Source organism: Anolis carolinensis, unplaced genomic scaffold, assembly GCF_035594765.1.
Source record: "Anolis carolinensis isolate JA03-04 unplaced genomic scaffold, rAnoCar3.1.pri scaffold_14, whole genome shotgun sequence".
Classification (NCBI taxonomy): domain Eukaryota; kingdom Metazoa; phylum Chordata; class Lepidosauria; order Squamata; family Dactyloidae; genus Anolis; species Anolis carolinensis.
Window position 1 is genome coordinate 960,458 of NW_026943825.1, and position 20,183 is coordinate 980,640.

Sequence of the window (20,183 nt, forward strand, 5' to 3'; positions counted from 1 at the left end):
TCATGTTCCCCTTCCTCCCCACGAGGACTCCCAAGATCTTTTTCACATGTCCTACTGTCGAACTAATCGTTTCCCATTCTGTATCCGTTTACTTGGGTGCCAAATCCACGTTTTAATATACTTTTAACATGATTACTTGTTTTGTTTTGGAATGTTGGATTTTAATAACTGTTTGCATTTTGATGTTTCTCTACGTTTTATTGTTTTATCTGGGCTTGGCCCCATGTAAGCCGCCCTGAGTCCCTTTGGGGAGATGGAGGCGGGGTATAAAAATAAATTATTATTATTATTATTATTATTATTATTATTATTATTATTATTATTATTATTATCTTTCCATTTCATTTTTTTTCTGCCTAAGTGGAATATCATGCATTTTCCCCTTCTTTTCCTTCCACTTTCTTTTTCTATTCTTCCTTTCGCTTTCCTTTTTGGGTCCCTTTTCTTCTTCCTGTCTTTCTCTTTCTACCCTTCCTCTCATACCTTTTCCCCATTCTCCCCCCTTTTATTATTTTCCTTTCCCTTTCTTTCCCAGTGACATCACCAAGGGCCACCTTACCCTAGCAGCAGCCAATCCCCTTCTTTCCTTTCCCTCCGCGCTGGAGTGTTTTTTAAAAACTTCAGACCTCTCCATTATTTTAAGTTGAATGACGAAGAATATGTGAGCCAAGTTTGGACCAATTCCATCAAGCCACGGAGGAACCTTTGGGGTACAAATAAACAAACATACATACCTACATAATAGATGGTTCAGCTTCATCTGTTGAACCAGCTGCTTACTATGCAGGGTAATAAATATTAGTATTTATTTATTTATAATAATAATATACTATTATTATTCAGTTCTTGATAAATGGTTTAGGCCACTAAACAAGTCAGGATTGAGGCAGTACTCCACAGAGGAAGAATTATTCTCTCCCCCTCATTCTTAAAGCCTATTTCTCCAACCCTTTCATTGCCTAAAATGGTCATATACATGTATTAAAGCCTATTCTGTCTCACTTAGGCTCTTTTATGCAGAGAGAGAAAAATATCCCTGGTGCGTTCTATTTCTAAAAAGCAACATTTCCCCCATATTTTCTTATTTTCTTACCTAGCGCATAGAAGCAAAAGCACTAAACAAATGCACTTTGTGTGTGTGTGTCTTTGGTGGGAGGCTAACGTTACGGATTGCAATGCTGCCAAGTTATTTGATGGTCGGAGTCCTGATTTCCAATACAAACACACACATCCTTTTTGCAAAGGGTTTCCGTATTCGGAGCCAAAAGAAATGACTTTTTATGGGCAGCTAGAGACCCAAATCAGTCTGATCTCTTTGCAAGATGAAGGAAATTTCCTTGGAATTATAATCAATCTCTTCCCATTTCTAGGCAAACCTTATATATCTATATATATGTTGTAGATGTAGATAATAATAATAATAATAATAATAATAATAATAATAATAATAATAATAATAATTTATTCTTATATCCCACCCCATCTCCCCAAGGGGATTTGGGCGGCTTACAAAGGGACCATGCCCAAACAATATAAAAATACAACAGTAAAAACAAATCCAAACACAGCAATAAATACATACTGGAATGCATTGCCAAAAGAGATCAGGCAATCCGCTACATTATCCAATTTCCGTAAGGAACTGAAGACCTGGTGGTGTCGGCAGGTTTTTGAGTAATTACATTGGACTACCGCCGATTTCTGGGCCTGAATATATGGCACAAGATTTCCCTAGCCTAAAATGATACATTTTAATATATTGGTTTTATGGTTCCCGTTCCCTTGATCTGGTCATGTAAGTGTGATTTATTGTTATAATTGTATTGTTTTACTTTGTTTAATAATGTGTATTGTGTTGTTATGTAATGTTTGTGTTTGCTTTTATGACTGTAAGCCACCCTGAGTCCCATCTGGGAGATAGGGCGGTATATAAATAAAGTTTTATTATTATTATTATTATTATTATTATTATTATTATTATTATATGAAGAAAAAGCATACTACAACAACAATTTAAAAACAATTAAAACATGTTCAATGCCCTGGAGCGGTATAGTTGGTACAGTAGAGTCTCACTTATCCAAGCTAAAGGGGCCGGCAGAAGCTTGGATAAGCGAATATCTTGGAAAATAAGGAGGGATTAAGGAAAAGCCTATTAAACATCAAATTAGGTTATGGTTTTACAAATTAAGCACCAAAACATCATGTTATACAACAAATTTGACTGAAAAAGTACAGTAGAGTCTCACTTATCCAAGCTAAAGGGGCCGGCAGAAGCTTGGATAAGCGAATATCTTGGATAATAAGGAGGGATCAAGGAAAAGCCTATTAAACATCAAATTAGGTTATGATTTTCCAAATTAAGCAACCAAAACATCATATTATACAACAAATTTGACAGAAAAAGTAGTTCAATGTGCAGTAATGCTATGTAGTAATTACTGTATTTACGAATTTAGCACCAAAATATCACAATATATTGAAAACATTGCCTCCAAAAATGCGTTGGATAATCCAGAACGTTGGATAAGTGAGACTCTACTGTAATTGCTGTATTTATGAATTTAGCACCAAAATATCATGATGTTTTGAAAACACTGACTACAAAAATGCGTTGGATAATCCAGAACGATGGATAAGCGAGTGTTGGATAAGTGAGACTCTACTGTAATTGCTGTATTTATGAATTTAGCACCAAAATATCATGATGCTTTGAAAACATTGCCTCCAAAAATGCGTTGGATAATCCAGAACGTTGGATAAGCGAGACTCTCCTGTAAATAAATCAATAACTCACGCCAGGCTGCAAAAGCAGGCTGAGGAGGCAAGGCCTGCTTGGGAGGAAAGCGAGCTCCTCTTTTTTTTTTCCTCCCCCGCCCTTTTTTCCGTCTCCATGGCAACCGCTGCCTCGGATGTAGGCCTCGCCGGGGAAACGAGGCGGGCCAGGACTCGCCTTCCCGTGATGCCCCGCGCCGCAAGCCGGAAGCGGCTCCTCCTCGGCGAGGCGCCTTAAAGCGGAAGCGCGAAGCCGGGCGGGGCAGCAGTTCCTTTTCGGGCCTCGCTTGACGCGCAGACGGGCTCGGAGCCGCCGCCGAGGAAGACCCAGGAGCCCTCTTCGCCGCCCCGAAGGCCCAGAGCAGCCTCCCGAACCCGCTGCCGCCTCCTCGCCCTGCCTGAATCCCAGCGCCATGGTAAGAAGGCTCGCGGCGCCTCCTCGCCGACCCCCCCCCCCTCCCGCCTCACGCGCCGCCTGGCCGCCATCTTGTCTCGCGGCCGCCATTTTGTGGGGGACTCGTGAGGGATGGAGCCCGGAGCCTCGGGGCGAAGAAGGGCGGGCTCCTTGGCTTCCCTTCTTCTGGGCCTAGGTGGGTCTCCTGAACCCCACTCCCTCTTGGGTTCCTGTGAGGTTTTCCCGGGCTGTATGGCCGTGATCCAGAAGCACTCTCTCCTGTCGTTTCGCCCACAGTTAGGTCAGGCATCCTCAGGAATCGCAGTGTGGACTCAAGATAACCCAGTTCAAAGCAGATATTGTGGTTTTATCTGCCTTAATAGTCTGGGTTATATGACGGTGAGAAAGGGCCCCTAGTTTGCATTGATGTATCCATTCAATGCAAATTAGGGTGATTAATTGATTAGAAGAAGAACATTTTATAGATTAGCCCTTAGGCCATATCAAAGTACAGTAGAGTCTCACTTATCCAACACTTGCTTATCCAACGTTCTGGATTATCCAACGCATGTTTGTAGTCAATGTTTTCAATACATCATGATATTTTGGTGCTAAATTCGTAAATACAGTAATTACTACATAGCATTACTATGTATTGAACTACATTTTCTGGCAAATTTGTTGTATAACATGATGTTTTGGTGCTTAATTTGTAAAATCATAACCTAATTTGATGTTTCATAGGCTTTTCCTTAACCTCTCCTTATTATCCAACATATTTGCTTATCCAACATTCTGCCGGCCCGTTTACGTTGGATAAGCGAGAGACTACTGTACCAAGCCAAACAACCAGGCTCGAAAAGACCTGGTTACATTCTATACAAAATCTATACAGTAGAGTCTCACTTATCCAACATAAACGGGTCGGCAGAACGTTGGATAAGTGAATATGTTGGATAATAAGGTGGGATAAAGGAAAAGCCTATTAAACATCAAATTAGGTTATGATTTTACAAATTAAGCACCAAAACATCATGTTATACAACAAATTTGACAGAAAAAGTAGTTCAATACGCAGTAATGCTATGTAGTAATTACTGTATTTACTAATTTAGCACCAAAAAATCACGATGTATTGAAAACATTGACTACAAAAATGCGTTGGATAATCCAGAATGTTGGATAAGTGAGTGTTGGACTCTACTGTATATATAAAAGAGTGATGGCATCATGGCAACCCACAAAACTACAGGCCCTCCAACCTCGAAATTTGACAACACAACCCATCATCCACGCCTCTAGGTTGATAGAACAAAAAGAAAAGAAAAATAAAGTCCTAATTTGAGAGAGAGGAATAATTGCTTTTATCCAATTGCTGCCAGTTAGAAGGCTAAGCTCCTCCAACTTGGTCTCCTAGCAACCCAATAAAAAATAATAAAAAACACTGAAAAATTAATACAATAATATACTATAATAACAGAAAATAACTAAAAATAATACAAGAAAATAATAAAATATAATAAATAAAAATTACACAACAATTTTTAACCAATACCACCACCACTTTGCCACAGCAACGCGTGGCTGGGCACAGCTAGTATTAAAGAAAACACTTGTAACCATACAATAAATAAATATAGTAAAACTGGGTGTGTACATCATATGTCATTGTCACACCTACAATTTACCCCTATCAGCCCCACATAAGTGGATCTCAATCGTATTGTTTTACTGATTAATTTATTATTTATTTATTTACAGCATTTATATTCCACCCTTCTTTCTCACCCCGAAGGGGACTCAGGGCGGATCACATTGCACACATAAAGGCAAATATTCGATGCCATGACATAGAACAGAGACAAGACGCAGGCACCGGGTTGGCCTCAAACTCATGACCTCTTGGTCAGATTGATTTGTTGCAGCTGGCTTACTTTCCAGCCTGCGCCACAGCCCGGTCCTAACTGCAACATTTATGCTGGCCTCCAACTGACAAAGAGTTCTTCCCTCACCCTGGACTTCCCACAGATATATTATCAATCCCACTTGCCTAGTTTCCAACAGACATCACAACCTCTGAGGATGCCTGCCATAGATGTGGGCGAAACGTCAGGAGACAATGCTTCTAGAACATGACCATACAGCCCGGAAAGCATACAACAACCCTGTGATCCCGGCCATGAAAGCTTCGTCAACACTTCCTTACTTACTTTTGCCATATACCTCACAACTTCTGAGGAGGCCTACCATAGATGTGGGCGAAACGTCAGGAGAGAATGCTTCTGGAACATGGCCATACAGCCCGGAAAACATACAACAACCCCAGGGCCCCTAGTGCTGCCATTTCCTGCACCATATGAATTCTAAACACACGCCTTACATGCAGAGACATAACTGGCCTCCTCTATAGCCTTCATTCCCCATCCATTTACATCTTCAGACAGGAGAGGAAAGACAATACAGTAGAGTCTCACTTATCCAACATAAACGGGCCAGCAGAATGTTGGATAAGTGAATATGTTGAATAATAAGGAGAGATTAAGGAAAAGCCTATTAAAAATCAAATTAGGTTACGATTTTACAAATTAAGCACCAAAACTTCATGTTATACAACAAATTTGACAGAAAACGTAATTCAATACACAGTAATGTTATGTTGTAATTACTGTATTTACGAATTTAGCACCAAAATATCATGATGTATTGAAAACATTGGATAAGCGAGTGTTGGATAAGTGAGACTCTACTGTATTAATAGGAGAGATGGCCCATGAGGTCTCTTCCAACTCTTATTATTCTGTGATTCTATATAATCCAGTTCAAAGTGGATTTTATACAGCTGTGCGGAAGGGGCCTTAGTCTCTCTATTGACCCCCAGGTTGAAGGCATCTGTCTTGTGCTCTCCCTCTTCGGGTATTATTATTAGTATTTATTTATATCCTTTGTTTATATCTTGATTTAGAAACAAAGTAATTCACAACATTTTTAAAAGTGTAATTTAATCATTACTTCGAAGAGACCCCAAGGGCTATCCAGTCTAACCTTCTGCCCGGCAGGAAAACACAAAGCATTCCTGACATGGCCAGCCAGCCTTTGCTTCAAAACCTCCAGAGAGAGAGAGAGAGAGACTCCCAGCTCTGAGGCAGCATACTTCTTTGCCCATGCAAATACAGTAGAGTACTTATCCAACGTTCTGGGTTATCCAACGCATTTTTGTAGTCAATGTTTTCAATATATCGTGATATTTTGGTGCTAAATTAGTAAATACAGTAATTACAACGTAACATTACTGCGTATTGAACTACTTTTTCTGTCAAATTTGTATAACATGATGTTTTGGTGCTTAATTTGTAAAATCATAAACTAATTTGATGTTTAATAGGCCTTTCCTTAATCCCTCCTTATTATCCAACATATTTGCTTATCCAATGTTCTGCCGGCCTATTTATTTTGGATAATTGAGACTCTACTGTACTTGAAATAAAGTTAAACTAAGCCCTCAATGACAATCCCTTGAAAAACTGTTAAAATGATCAAATACACTGTATCAAATAATAATGATAATAATAAAACTTTATTTATACCCCGTCACCATCTCCCAGTTGGAACTCGGGGCAGCTCACAATGTTACAAAAGTAACAGCACAAATACATTAACAATATACACAGTTTAAAACACAAGAAGATGATTAAACAAAAGTTAAAACAAAGGTTTATACAACAGTAATAATATCAAACAACCACCAATGCAATTCAGTCAACTTCAAAGGTGGGGGGTGGGGTGGGGACTATAGCAGCAATATCAGATAAAATCATTAGATTAAAATACCCCAATGAAAGGAACCTAATAACATTCAGAATAGAATTATGAAGTACAGTAGAGTCTCACTTATCCAACACTCGCTTATCCAACGTTCTGGATTATCCAACACATTTTTGTAGTCAATGTTTTCAATATATCGTGATATTTTGGTGCTCAATTCGTAAATACAGTCATTACTACATAGCATTACTGCGTATTGAACTACTTTTTCTGTCAAATTTGTTGTATAGCATGATGTTTTGGTGCTTAATTTGTAAAATCATAACCTAATTTGATGTTTAATAGGCTTCTCCTTAATCTCTCATTATCCAAAATATTCGCTTATCCAAGCTTCTGCCGGCCCGTTTAGCTTGGATAAGTGAGACTCTACTGTATGACACTTGGTGTCAAAAATATGTATCAACCTCCTGGCTTGCTCTTAAGGTTCCCTAAACGTTGGTTTTTCCCAAAATATAACCTCCTCTCGGCAGGGTTGGGTTTTCTCCATCCTTCCTGGCAGCGATTTCCTTTTGAACGGTCTGTACTATAAGCTGCTCTAAATAAGTGCTTGCCTTTGTTACAAAGGCAGGCAGTCTCCTGTGCTTTGCCTCATATTCATTGCTGCCTTGAACTGTGTCTTTTGCTCTTTGCTTCATCCCTTTGGAGTGATGGAACAGCTGAGCCTCTGTGCCCCTCAAAAGAAAAGCTCTGCTCTCCCAGCTTCTGCTACTGACAATAGATCTCTTATCACCCGCTCCCCTCCCGCCTCCATCCCTTCACCTCCTCTCTTGCATTCTGTTTCCACCCAACCCCATGCGGCACAATTCGACTTCCTTTTCTGGAGCTGGCGGCCCAAGCACCTCCTTCCATGCTAGGGCATCTGCTCCTCTCTCATTTTATTATTTTCTCCAGGAAGCTGATACCCTGTTTCCCTGAAAATAAGACATCCCCAAAAAATAAGACCTAGTAGAAGTTTTGCTGAATCTATATATATAAAAGAGTGATGGCATCAGGGCAGCGGACAAAACAACAAAACTACAGGCCCCCCAACCTCGAAATTTGACAACACAACCCATCATTCATGGCTCTAGGTTGATACAACAAAAAAGAAAAGAAAAATAAAGTCCTAATTACAGGGAGAGGAATAATAGTTTTTATCCAATTGCTGCCAGTTTGAAGGCTAAGTTCCACCCACTTGGTCTCCTAGCAACCTCCTTAGCCCAGGGGACAGGCACAGTTAGGCCTCACTTAGGCCTCTTCCACAGATTATCTGATTTGCACTGGATTATATGGCAGTGTAGACTCAAGGCCCTTCCACACAGCTATATAACCCATTTAGAATATTATATTATCTGCTTTGAACTGGATTATCTTGACTCCACACTGCCATATAATCCACTTCAGTGTGCATACTAAACATAAAGACAACCGTACAACAGACATTCAATACCACCACTACCTCAACAATTTCTCACCAACACCACCAGACAACGCCACAGCAACGCGTGGCCGGGCACAGCTAGTTGCTAATATAAGGCTTCCCCCGAAAGTAAGACCTAGCAAAGTTTTTGTTTGGAAGCATGTCCGGCGCCCGCCAAACAAAACACCATAGCATGCAGGATTGGTAAATGTACATTATTATTATTATTATACCCCACCTCCATCTCCCCAGAGGGACTCGGGGCGGCTTACATACCACTTGTATATGGAAATAATGGTAGTAACAAGAAATTCTTGACAGGAGTCACAGTTTGTCTGGTTTAGTTACAGTAGAGTCTTACTTATCCAAGCTAAACGGGCCGGCAGAAGCTTGGATAAGTGAATATCTTGGATAATAAGGAGGGATTAAGGAAAAGCCTATTAAACATCAAATTAGGTTATGATTTTACAAATTAAGCACCAAAACTTTGTTATACAACAAATTTGACAGAAAAAGTAGTTCAATACGCAGTCATGTTATGTTGTAATTACTGTATTTACGAATTTAGCACCAAAATATCACAATATATTGAAAACTTTGATGACAAAAATGGCTTGGATTATCCAGAGGCTTGGATAAGCGAGGCTTGGATAAGTGAGACTCTACTGTATATTGGTTTGTGATGGTAACTACTGTACAGTATAGAATCAATGTTCATTTTTTTTGTTGAACAATGAATATGAATTCTTCTTCATGGAAAAATAAGACATCCCCTGAAAATAAGACCTAGTGTATCTTTGGGAGTAAAAAATAATATAAGACACTGTCTTATTTTCGGGTAAACACGGTACTAAATTCTGGGTGTTTTGGCTCCTGGCATGAGATCCAGGGGACCAGATTTCTTAGCTCCATAATTTGTAGTTTTGAGATGTTAAACCACCCAAGAGGGTGCCAGATCTGTTTCTCATCCCAAAAGAGAAGGAACTCCTCTCCCAGTTCCATCTCACTTGATCTCTCCTCCCAGGAGTAAGACTTTTGACTTGGCTTCAAGGTTGATTGCTTTCTGGTTGGACAGGTACATTTAATTGTGTAATCATTGTTTGGCATCCTCATAAAACATTTATGAGGGCCACTTCAAATGACACAACACGGGCGTCAAGATCAGAGTCAACACAGAGCAGATTGGGAGAGAAAGTTTGATTCCTGTGTTTCAATCCCATTGTTCACACTTCAGAGATATCACATGGGATCGAGGCACAGGAACCAAATTTTCATGGCCAGAATCACTGGGTTGCTGCAAGTCTTCCGGGCTCTGTGGACATGTTCTGGAAGCATTATCTCCTGGTGTTTCGCTCTCTTCTGTGACAGGCATCCTCAGAGGTTGTGAGGTCTGTTAGAAATTAGGCAAGTGGAGTTTATATATCTGTGGAAGGGCCAGGGTGGGAGAAAAAATTATTGTCTGTTCAAGGCAAGTGTGAATGCTGCAATTAATCGCCTTGATTAGCATTGAGTGGCCTTGTAGCTTCAAAGCCTGGCTGATTCCTGCCTAGGGGAATCTTTTGTTGGGAGGTGTTATTTGGCTGATTGTTTTTTTCAATGCTAATCAAGGTGATTAATTGTAGCATTCACACTTGCCTCCAACAGACAAGTTTTATTTCTCCCACCCTGGACCTTCTACAGATACAGTAGAGTCTTGCTTATCCAATGTAAACGGGCTGGCAGAACGTTGGATAAGTGAATATGTTGGATAATAAGGAGAGATTAAGGAAATGCCTGTTAAACATTAAATTAGGTTATGATTTTACAAATTAAGCACCAAAACATCATGTTATACAACAAATTTGACAGAAAAAGTAGTTCAATAGGCAGTAATGCTAATGTAGTAATTACTGTATTTACGAATTTAGCACCAAAATATGATGTATTGAAAACATTGACTACAAAAATGTGTTGGATAATCCAGAACGTTGGATAAGCGAGTGTTGGATAAGTGAGACTCTACTGTACATAAAACCTCACTTGCCTATTTTCCAGCAGACCTCACAACCCCTGAGGATGCCTGCCACAGATATAGGCGAAACATCAGGAGAAAATGTTTCTGGAACATGGCCAAACAGCCCGGAAAACTCACAGCAACCTTATCACAGTCTTCCTTTGCTCCCCATAGAAAACCAAATCTGTGATTACCATGTCTCCTAAATTGATGGGTGTTTAATTTCTCACAGAGAGCTTTGGAGATGCTCCCAAGTGTGTTCCAACACAATAAGTTATTGTTTTGATGTATTTGCATTTATTTTACTTGTGAGCTGCCGTGAGATCTTTTGATAAAGGGTAGGATAGAAGTATTTTTCAAAATGAAGGGTTTGAATGATTTTTATTTATTTATTTATTACAACGTTTATATCCCGCCCTTCTCACCCGAGAGGGGACTCAGGGCAGCTTACAATAAACACACATATAAGAATGATACAATACACTATAAATCAGATTAAAAATTATTAACTTACCTTCTTCCTTCATGTCATACTGTACTTCTGAAGTACAGTGAAGACTTATACATTGGAGTCCAGTATGGAAGCAGATCTGATTTTGTGGATCATTAATCTGCAGAACCCGGTTTCTCTGTGCTTTCAAGTAATTTCCAACTTAATGGCTGTCTTGGGTTTTTCTGGGCCTGTGAGTGTGCAAACTTGCCCAAGTTGACCAGTGTGTTTCCATGGCCAAGCGAGGAATAACTGAACAGTTAGAGCAAAGGGCTCTTTATCCCAGTATCCTTGTTTCCCTCACTGGCCAACCAGATGTCCATAATCACAACTTGAAGACAGTGGCCCATATTTTCTTATCCATGCCTTTGAAACATGGAGATGATTGCTCCTCTGGCAGGAAAGCTTTAGCCTTAATAACTTTGCTTAGTAGCTCTGCTTAAAACCCTGATGATTCTTTAAGAACTCAAGATGGTGTATGTGTTATTGTCCCTCTCATTTGAGCTTGACAACAATCATCTGAGGCAAAAAATGGCTCAGACTGGGTTTCAGGACTGTGGTGAGGAGTAGAACCTGGCTCTCTAACTTGACTGTTCACACAGGCTTTTGAATAAGTACCACCCTCTTGAATGTTAAATTCTTGTACAAATGCTTATCCTTGATCGGTTGTATCCGCATGGGTAATTTCTTGACATAGCCTCAGGGTTCAACTCACTTTTGGGTTCTCCCCCATGTTCTTAACTTCATGTTTACAAGTCTCACTTAATGCACTTTGATCAGCCCATCCTTATGTTTTATTGCTGCGTTTTAGCTTTGTCTTATTAATGGTTTTATTTTAATTGTATGTTTTAATTTTCATTCGTGCGTTTTCGGGATTTGATGTTTTATGTATGTATACTTGTTTTGCATTTGTAAGCCGCCCTGAGTCCCTGCGGGGAGATAGAGGCGGGGTACAAGAATCTTTATATATAAAAGAGTGATGGCATCAGGGCAGCGGACAAAACAACAAAACTACACATCCCAGAAACACTAAACTTGGCAGCACAACCCCTCATCCATGCCTCTACGTTCATACAACAAAAAGAAAAGAAAAATAAAGTCCTAATTACAGGGAGAGGAATAATAGTTTTTAATCCAATTGCTGCCAGTTAGAAGGCTAAGCTCCGCCCACTTGGTCTCCTAGCAACCTACTCAGCCCCGGGGACAGGCACAGTTAGGCCTCACTTAGGCCTCTTCCACAGATTATCAGATTTTAAATGGATTATATGGCAGTGTAGACTCAAGGCCCTTCCACACAGCTATATAACCCATTTAGAATCTTATATTATCTGCTTTGAACTGGATTATCTTGACTCCACACTGCCATATAATCCACTTCAGTGTGCATACTAAACATAAAGACAACCATACAACAGACATTCAATACCACCACTACCTCAACAATTTCTCACCAACACCACCAGACAACGCCACAGCAACGCGTGGCTGGGCACAGCCAGTAATATTATTATTATTATAAGCTGGAGGCCCTCAGTGCATTTTAAGGCAATGGGTTCTGCCAATGGTATATTTCAAAGTCTGGTTTTCTAATTGGCTTGAATCTCTATTTGGCATCATTCACTAGCTTTGTGCTCTGTTGTTATGAGTGAGAGATTCTTTTCCCCTCTGCACCATGAATGCCCTCCATCCAGCTTCTCCTTGTGACTGCGGTTGACCCCCTTTCCTTCCCGTCTTCCTTCTCTCATCAGGCATCCGGTGTCGCCGTCTCCGATGCAGTCATCAAGGTTTTCAATGAGATGAAGGTACGCAAAGCTTCCAGCCCGGAGGAGGTGAAGAAGCGCAAGAAGGCCGTTCTTTTCTGCCTCAGCGAAGACAAGAAGACGATCATCCTGGAGGAGGGGAAGGAAATCCTCGTGGGCGATGTGGGCGTCAGCATCGAAGACCCTTACTTGCATTTCATCAAGATGTTGCCTGACCGCGACTGCCGCTACGCCCTCTACGATGCCACCTATGAGACCAAGGAGAGCAAAAAGGAGGACCTCGTCTTTATCTTCTGGTGAGAGCCCTCAAAAACCGTCCTAGAATTACAACCTCTCATCTTCTCCAGACCTATCTCCATGTAGTTGCTTGCAAGCACCTAATTATAGTGTAATGCTGATGAATGAAGATGGAATTAAGGTTCTGGCCCATGTGTAACTCTTGCTTGGTGACCTCTTTCTTTGATGCACAAGTATTGTTTACGTCTGAACAAGGGATTAGGGCAATTGGCCATTTACTCCACCTCTACCTGAAGCATCCCAGTTCAGTCTTTTCCTGCTCCTTGGGGCAGTTTTGTTCTTCCTGGATTTGCAGTGTTTGGAAACAAAGGCTGTTCCTGCTTGAGAAAGGTTTTTGAATGTGGTTCTCCATGTGTTTAACTGCAATCCCAAGTGCCCCCGGCCATCATAGTTGGTGGTTAGAGATAATAACGTCTCAACATTATTTTCGTGACCAAATATCCATCCAAATTGCATCGTACAAAACTATATTTGCACTTTTCTGGCCCACTTCCCCTTTTAGGAGTCAACCCAGGATTTTATCAAAGTATGTTTATTGTGTATTGGTATATGTGATTTTATCTGTTTATGATTTGTTTTTACTGTTGAGTTTTATATTGTTTGTTGCCAGGGCTTGTCCCCATGTAGGCCGCCCTGAGTCCCCTTGGGGAGATGGGGCAGGATATAAAAATTAAATTATTACATAATTATTAATTAATTATCCCTCCCTGATAATTCGACATTGCTTTGCACCTTGGCCTGGATCTTTTTGACCCACATCGTGATTTTAATATTATTTTGTATATTGATTTTCTGTGACTGTTTTTAATCATGTTGTAGTTTTATTGTTTGGTGATTTGTTTAATGTTTTTATTTGACTTGTATTGTCGTACCCGGGCATGGTCCCATGTAAGCCGCCCTGAGTCCCCTCGGGGAGATGGGGCGGGATATAAGAATAAAATAATAATAATTATTATTATTATTATCCCAGCCTTTCAGTCTAGAAGCAAGCAACTGGGCTTGAATCATGGAGAAGCCTGGCTTTTTATTCCCTTTATTTTTGAGCTTGGATTCCTTGAGGTACATGGGAATTATATAGTACCAACCCAGCCTTCTCACACCAAGCTTATCGTATGGTGCTGGCGTGGGTTCTTGTTTAAGGTAGAAGTATGTAAGCTGCTCCAAGCACCTTTATGTGTGCCAAACCTTGGAATATTTTCCCCCTTGTCCACATTGCAACTTCTGAAGGGAGTGGAAAGCAGTTGCCCAATAGTTGCCTTTGCACAGGATGACACAAGAGTACAGGAATAGAATTGCTAGTATTGAATGAGGACTGCAGGTGACCCAAGAACAAGGCAGCAGGATGTGCCTTTATGCAAGGAAATCACTCCCAAACTGGCTGTAAGGGCATGCTTTTGGCTGGCGGAGCTTGTCTCTAGCCCTTGGTGCTGATGTGTCTGTTTCGTCTTTCCGCAGGGCGCCTGAGTGCGCACCCCTGAAGAGCAAAATGATCTACGCCAGTAGTAAGGATGGCATGAAGAAGACATTACCAGGTGAGAGCCAGGATGGGCCCTTGCTTGCTGTCCGTGGGGAGATTGGGGGCCGGTTCTTCCATCCTAGGTCTTGCTTCGGGGCTCCCATTTGCACTCAGCATTTAATGCAGTCCAAAGTTAGCTTCAAACTGCGGTGGTTAGGAAACAAACTCCCATGGAAATGTGCAAAAAAAAAGTCCTTAATGTGTACCACTGCCCTATGGGCCTTAGACTCATTCCAGGATTTCCTATTGTGCTGCATTTTGCACAAGCCCTGCCTTTCTTTCACAATTCTCAATAGGCACACTGTTCGGTTTTCTGATGTTGATGAATTTTTTTATGATATTTTTATTTCCTGAGCTTCAGTTTGTTATTACAGTAGAGTCTCACTTATCCAAGCTAAACGGGCCGGCAGAAGTTTGGATAAGCGAATATCTTGGATGATAAGGAGGGATTAAGGAAAAGCCTATTAAACATAAAATTAGGTTATGATTTTACAAATTAATAATAATAATAATAATAACAACTTTATTTTTATACCCCGCCCCATCTCCCCGAAGGGACTCGGGGCAGCTTACATGGGGCCTAGCCCGATAAGACAATATCAATAGAACGACTATAAAACAATTATACCTGTAAAACATCAATAGCAATAAAACAATCAGCAAAAACAGCAAAAAGCATACAAAATATATACAATATTAAAACAGGAGACTAATTCATAAAATTAAGCACCAAAACATGTTTTACAACAAATTTGACAGAAAAAGTAGTTCAATACGCAGTAATGTTATGTTGTCATTACTGTATTTACGAATTTAGCACCAAAATATCACGATATATTGAAAACATTGACTATTTTTAGTTGCCTTTGTAAGGCCGCCCTGAGTCTCCTTCAGGGTTGAGAAGGGCGGGATATAAGTGGAGTCGATAAATAAATAAATAAATTATTTATTTATTTATTTATTTTATATACCGCTCTTCTCCCCCAGCAGGACCCAGAGCGGTCTTACATAATGGCAAGATTAATGCCACATATAATACAAAATATAGTAAAACAAACGATTGTAAAAACACACTTAAAAACCAATATCATACCCCATTTAAAACAATAAAACACTGTGTGACCATTACAACAGGGCCAGTAGCATTGGGCTAAAAGTCAGAGCCAGTCTGTATTCAATTTCACATTAATCCAACGAATACATCAGATTTTAATGGTGTCCCAGGTCCTGATGGCAGTGTCCTGAACCGGGTGACAACCTCAGCTATTCACCGACATAATTTGCAATTTCAGCCCAGTTCCTTTTGGAGCCAACCCAAGATTTTATTTCTTTATTTATTTATTTGCGACATTTATATCCCGCCCTTCTCACCCCGAAGGGGACTCAGGGCGGTTTACAAGTATATATTCATACAATATATTATATTATGCAACTATATTGCAATATTATTAGTAATATTTTATGTAATATAAATATACACTTATAATAGTCAATTATAATTATTACATTGTATTACATCATAATATTATTATTAATACTACATGTATATACAATGTATTATAATATTAGTATAGTATAATCTATATATAAAAAAGAGTGATGGCATCAGGGCAGCGAACAAAACTACAGGCCCCCAAACCTCGAAATTTGACAACACAACCCATCATCCACAGCTCTAGGTTGATACAACAAAAAGAAAAGAAAAATAAAGTCCTAATTAGAGAGAAATTGTTTTTATCCAATTGCTGCCAGTTACAAGGCTAAGTTCCGCCCACTTGGTCTCCTAGCAACCTACTCAGCCCAGGGGACAGGCAGTTAGGCCTCACTTAGGCCTCTTCCACACTGCCTATAAAATACAGATTATCAAATTTGAACTGGATTATATGGCAGTGTAGACTCCAGGCCCTTCCACACAGCTATATTACCCATTTATAATCTTATCTGCTTTGAACTGGATTATCTTGACTCCACACTGCCATATAATCCACTTTAGGGTGCATTTTATACAGCTGTGTAGAAGGGGCTTCATATAATCCAGTTCTAAGCAGATAATACAAGATTATAAATATACAGTAGAGTCTCACTTATCCAACATAAACAGCCCGGCACCTTTACCCTTTACCTTAACTACCACCAATTCCTCAATACAGTAGAGTCTCACTAACCCAAGCCTTGCTTATCCAAGCCTCTGGATAATCCAAGCCATTTTGGTAGTCAATGTTTTCAATATATCGTGATATTTTGGTGCTAAATTTGTAAATACAGTAATTACAACATAACATTGCTGCGTATTGAACTACTTTTTCTGTCAAATTTGTTGCATAACATGATGTTTTGGTGCTTAATTTGTAAAATCATAACCTAATTTGATGTTTAATAGGCTTTTCCTTAATCCCTCCTTATTATCCAAGATATTCGCTTATCCAAGCTTCTGCCGGCCCGTTTAGCTTGGATAAGTGAGACTCTACTGCATATTGAAAACATTGACAACAAAAATGTGTTGGATAATCCAGAACGTTGGATAAGCGAGTGTTGGATAAGTGAGACTCTACTGTACTTTTTCACCCAGTGTGCCCATCACCACCGGGACCACCTGCACTGGTTTCTGCCAGAGTCTTTGAAGTTCAATCTTGAGGTCCTGATAGCGGCTGAGTTATTATTATTATTATCAACACAACGACGTTGTATGGCACAGCAAACGAGAGACATGCTGGATTTCGTTTCGCAAAACCACAAGTCGAACACTTCCCAAGTGTCTAGGACTGTGTGATGTATTTTCGGATGATGCTGCAGATCCCAGTAGGGTGGCCTTTTGCAGTTGGCATATGGTGATTTTGTCAATGTCTATTGTTTCCAAATGCCGGCTGAGATCTTTTGTGTGCCCATCACCACCAGGACCACCTGTACTGGTTTCTGCCAGAGTCTTTGAAGTTCAATCTTGAGATCCTGAGAGCGGCTGAGTTTTTCCTGTTGTTTTTCATCAATGCGACTGTCACCTGGGATGGCGACATCAATGATCCAAACCTTTTTCTTTTCCACAACTGTGATGTCTGGTGTGTTGTGTTCCAGAACTTTGTCAGTCTGGATTCGGAAGTCCCACAGTATCTTTGCGTGTTCATTTTCCAATACTTTTGCAGGTTTGTGATCCCACCGGTTCTTTGCTGCTGGGAGGTGGGACTTGAGGCATAAGTTCCAATGGATCATTTGGGCCACATAGTTGTGCCTCTGTTTGTAGTCTGTCTGTGCAATTTTCTTACAGCAGCTGAGGATATGATCAATGGTTTCGTGGGTTTCCTTGCACAGTCTGCATTTTGGGTCATCAGCTGATTTTCCGATCTTGGCCTTAATTGCAATTAATCATTTGGGCCACATAGTTGTGCCTCTGTTTGTAGTCTGTCTGTGCAATTTTCTTACAGCAGCTGAGGATATGATCAATGGTTTCGTGGGTTTCCTTGCACAGTCTGCATTTTGGGTCATCAGCTGATTTTTCGATCTTGGCCTTAATTGCAATTAATCATTTGGGCCACATAGTTGTGCCTCTGTTTGTAGTCTGTCTGTGCAATTTTCTTACAGCAGCTGAGGATATGATCCATGGTTTCGTGGGTTTCCTTGCACAGTCTGCATTTTGGGTCATCAGCTGATTTTTCAATCTTGGCCTGAATTGCCTTTGTTCTGATGGCTTGCTCCTGGGCTGCAAGGATCAGGCCTTCTGTATTATTATTATTATTAGTATTATTATTATTATTATTATTATTATTATTTCCTTTGCAGGGGTCAAGCACGAGTGGCAAGCGAACTGTTACGAGGAAGTGAAGGACCGCTGCGCCCTGGCCGAGAAGTTGGGCGGGAGCTCCGTCATCACCTTGGAGGGCAAGCCCTTGTGAGCCCCCCCTTCCCCACTGTCGTGCCAGCGTCTCCGGAGCTTCCATGTCTAATGACCCTGTGCTACCCTTTGGGGTTTTGTGGGTTGGGGTTTCCTTTATAGTTACGTCCCAGTTTTCTACTCTCTCATCTCCCCCCCCCTTCCCAATTTCCCTCTGGTGCTCCCTCTGTTTATAATAATAATAATAACAATAATAAAATATATAGAAGCAGCCGCCCCCCAACCTTTGCCGCTGCTGTTGAAACTTGCCAAACCAGCTCCTACCTTTCCCCATATTCCTCCTTTTTCCCCCCCATTGGGACCACCTCCACTTCTTCCATTCCACTCTCCTGGCCGAGAAGGGCATTTGAGGCTGGGGGTCACACCAGGCCCCCTCTTACTTAATTCCAGGATTAGTCCATCATTCCCAGTGTGTAAATTTTTTTTTATTGGTCCCTCCCCCGTATGTGTGTTTTTGGAGAAAAAAAACAAAACCCATATGGAATGGCAGTTGTGTTCCGCCCCCGCCCCCTTCCCCGACTCCCCCTCCCCTTTAACTGCCGTAGTGGCTTTGTGCTTGTCTGTAATAACTGTGTATAAATGAAATATTGTGGAGAAAGCTGCGCCCATCTCACAATCAGGGGTGGAATTAACAGCAACAACAATGAATCGTAATAATGGAAGCAGCACCAATGACCTTCAATAAAAAATAATAATGCTACCTATCCTATGTCGCTCCTTTCTCACCTCCGCTTTGGAGACCGGGTGTGGACTGTACTGTTGTCGGGGTGGTTGTATGTCTTTCGGGCTGTGTGGCCGTGTTCCAGAAGCATTCTCTCCTGACGTTTCGCCCACATCTATGGCAGGCATCCTCAGAGGTTGTGAGGTATAATATAGAAGCATTCTCTCCTGACGTTTCGCCCACATCTATGGCAGGCATCTTCAGAGGTTGTGAGCTATAATATAGAAGCATTCTCTCCTGACCGTTTCGCCCACATCTAGGGCAGGCATCCTCAGAGGTTGTGAGGTATAATATAGAAGCATTCTCTCCTGACGTTTCGCCCACATCTAGGGCAGGCATCCTCAGAGGTTGTGAGGTATAATATAGAAGCATTCTCTCCTGACGTTTCGCCCACATCTATGGCAGGCATCCTCAGAGGTTGTGAGGTATAATATAGAAGCATTCTCTCCTGACGTTTCGCCCACATCTATGGCAGGCATCCTCAGAGGTTGTGAGGTATAATATAGACTCATTCTCTCCTGACGTTTCGCCCACACCTATGGCAGGTATCCTCAGAGGTTGTGAGGCATAATATAGAAGCATTCTCTCCTGACGTTTCGCCCACACCTATGGCAGGCATCCTCAGAGGTTGTGAGGTATAATATAGAAGTATTCTCTCCTGACGTTTCGCCCACATCTATGGCAGGCATCCTCAGTGGTTGTGAGGTATAATATAGAAGCATTCTCTCCTGACGTTTTGCCCACATCTATGGCATCCTCAGAGGTTGTGAGCTATAATATAGACGCATTCTCTCCTGACGTTTCGCCCACATCTAGGGCAGGCATCCTCAGAGGTTGTGAGGCATAATATAGAAGCATTCTCTCCTGACGTTTCGCCCACATCTATGGCAGGCATCCTCAGAGGTTGTGAGGTATAATATAGAAGCATTCTCTCCTGACGTTTCGCCCACATCTATGGCAGGCATCCTCAGAGGGTGTGAGGCATAATATAGAAGCATTCTCTCCTGACGTTTCGCCCACATCTATGGCAGGCATCCTCAGAGGTTGTGTACTGTTGTCGTTTGCTCTTGAGTTGTTTCTGGCTCATGGGTGTCCTTGACGGGAACCTATCGCTTGGTTTTTTTTGGGGTGGG

General features: G+C 41.1%; 1 protein-coding gene across 1 annotated transcript; it reads left to right on the forward strand.

Annotated features, from left to right (window-relative positions):
* Window positions 1-3,035: 3,035 nt before the first annotated feature.
* Window positions 3,036-19,029, forward strand: cfl1 (cofilin 1). The gene is made up of 4 exons (XM_062964849.1): window positions 3,036-3,191; window positions 12,622-12,929; window positions 14,386-14,462; window positions 18,218-19,029. Exons 1-4 carry the CDS (start codon window positions 3,189-3,191, stop codon window positions 18,328-18,330), a joined length of 501 nt encoding a protein of 166 aa, XP_062820919.1. The 5' UTR covers window positions 3,036-3,188; the 3' UTR covers window positions 18,331-19,029.
* Window positions 19,030-20,183: the final 1,154 nt, after the last annotated feature.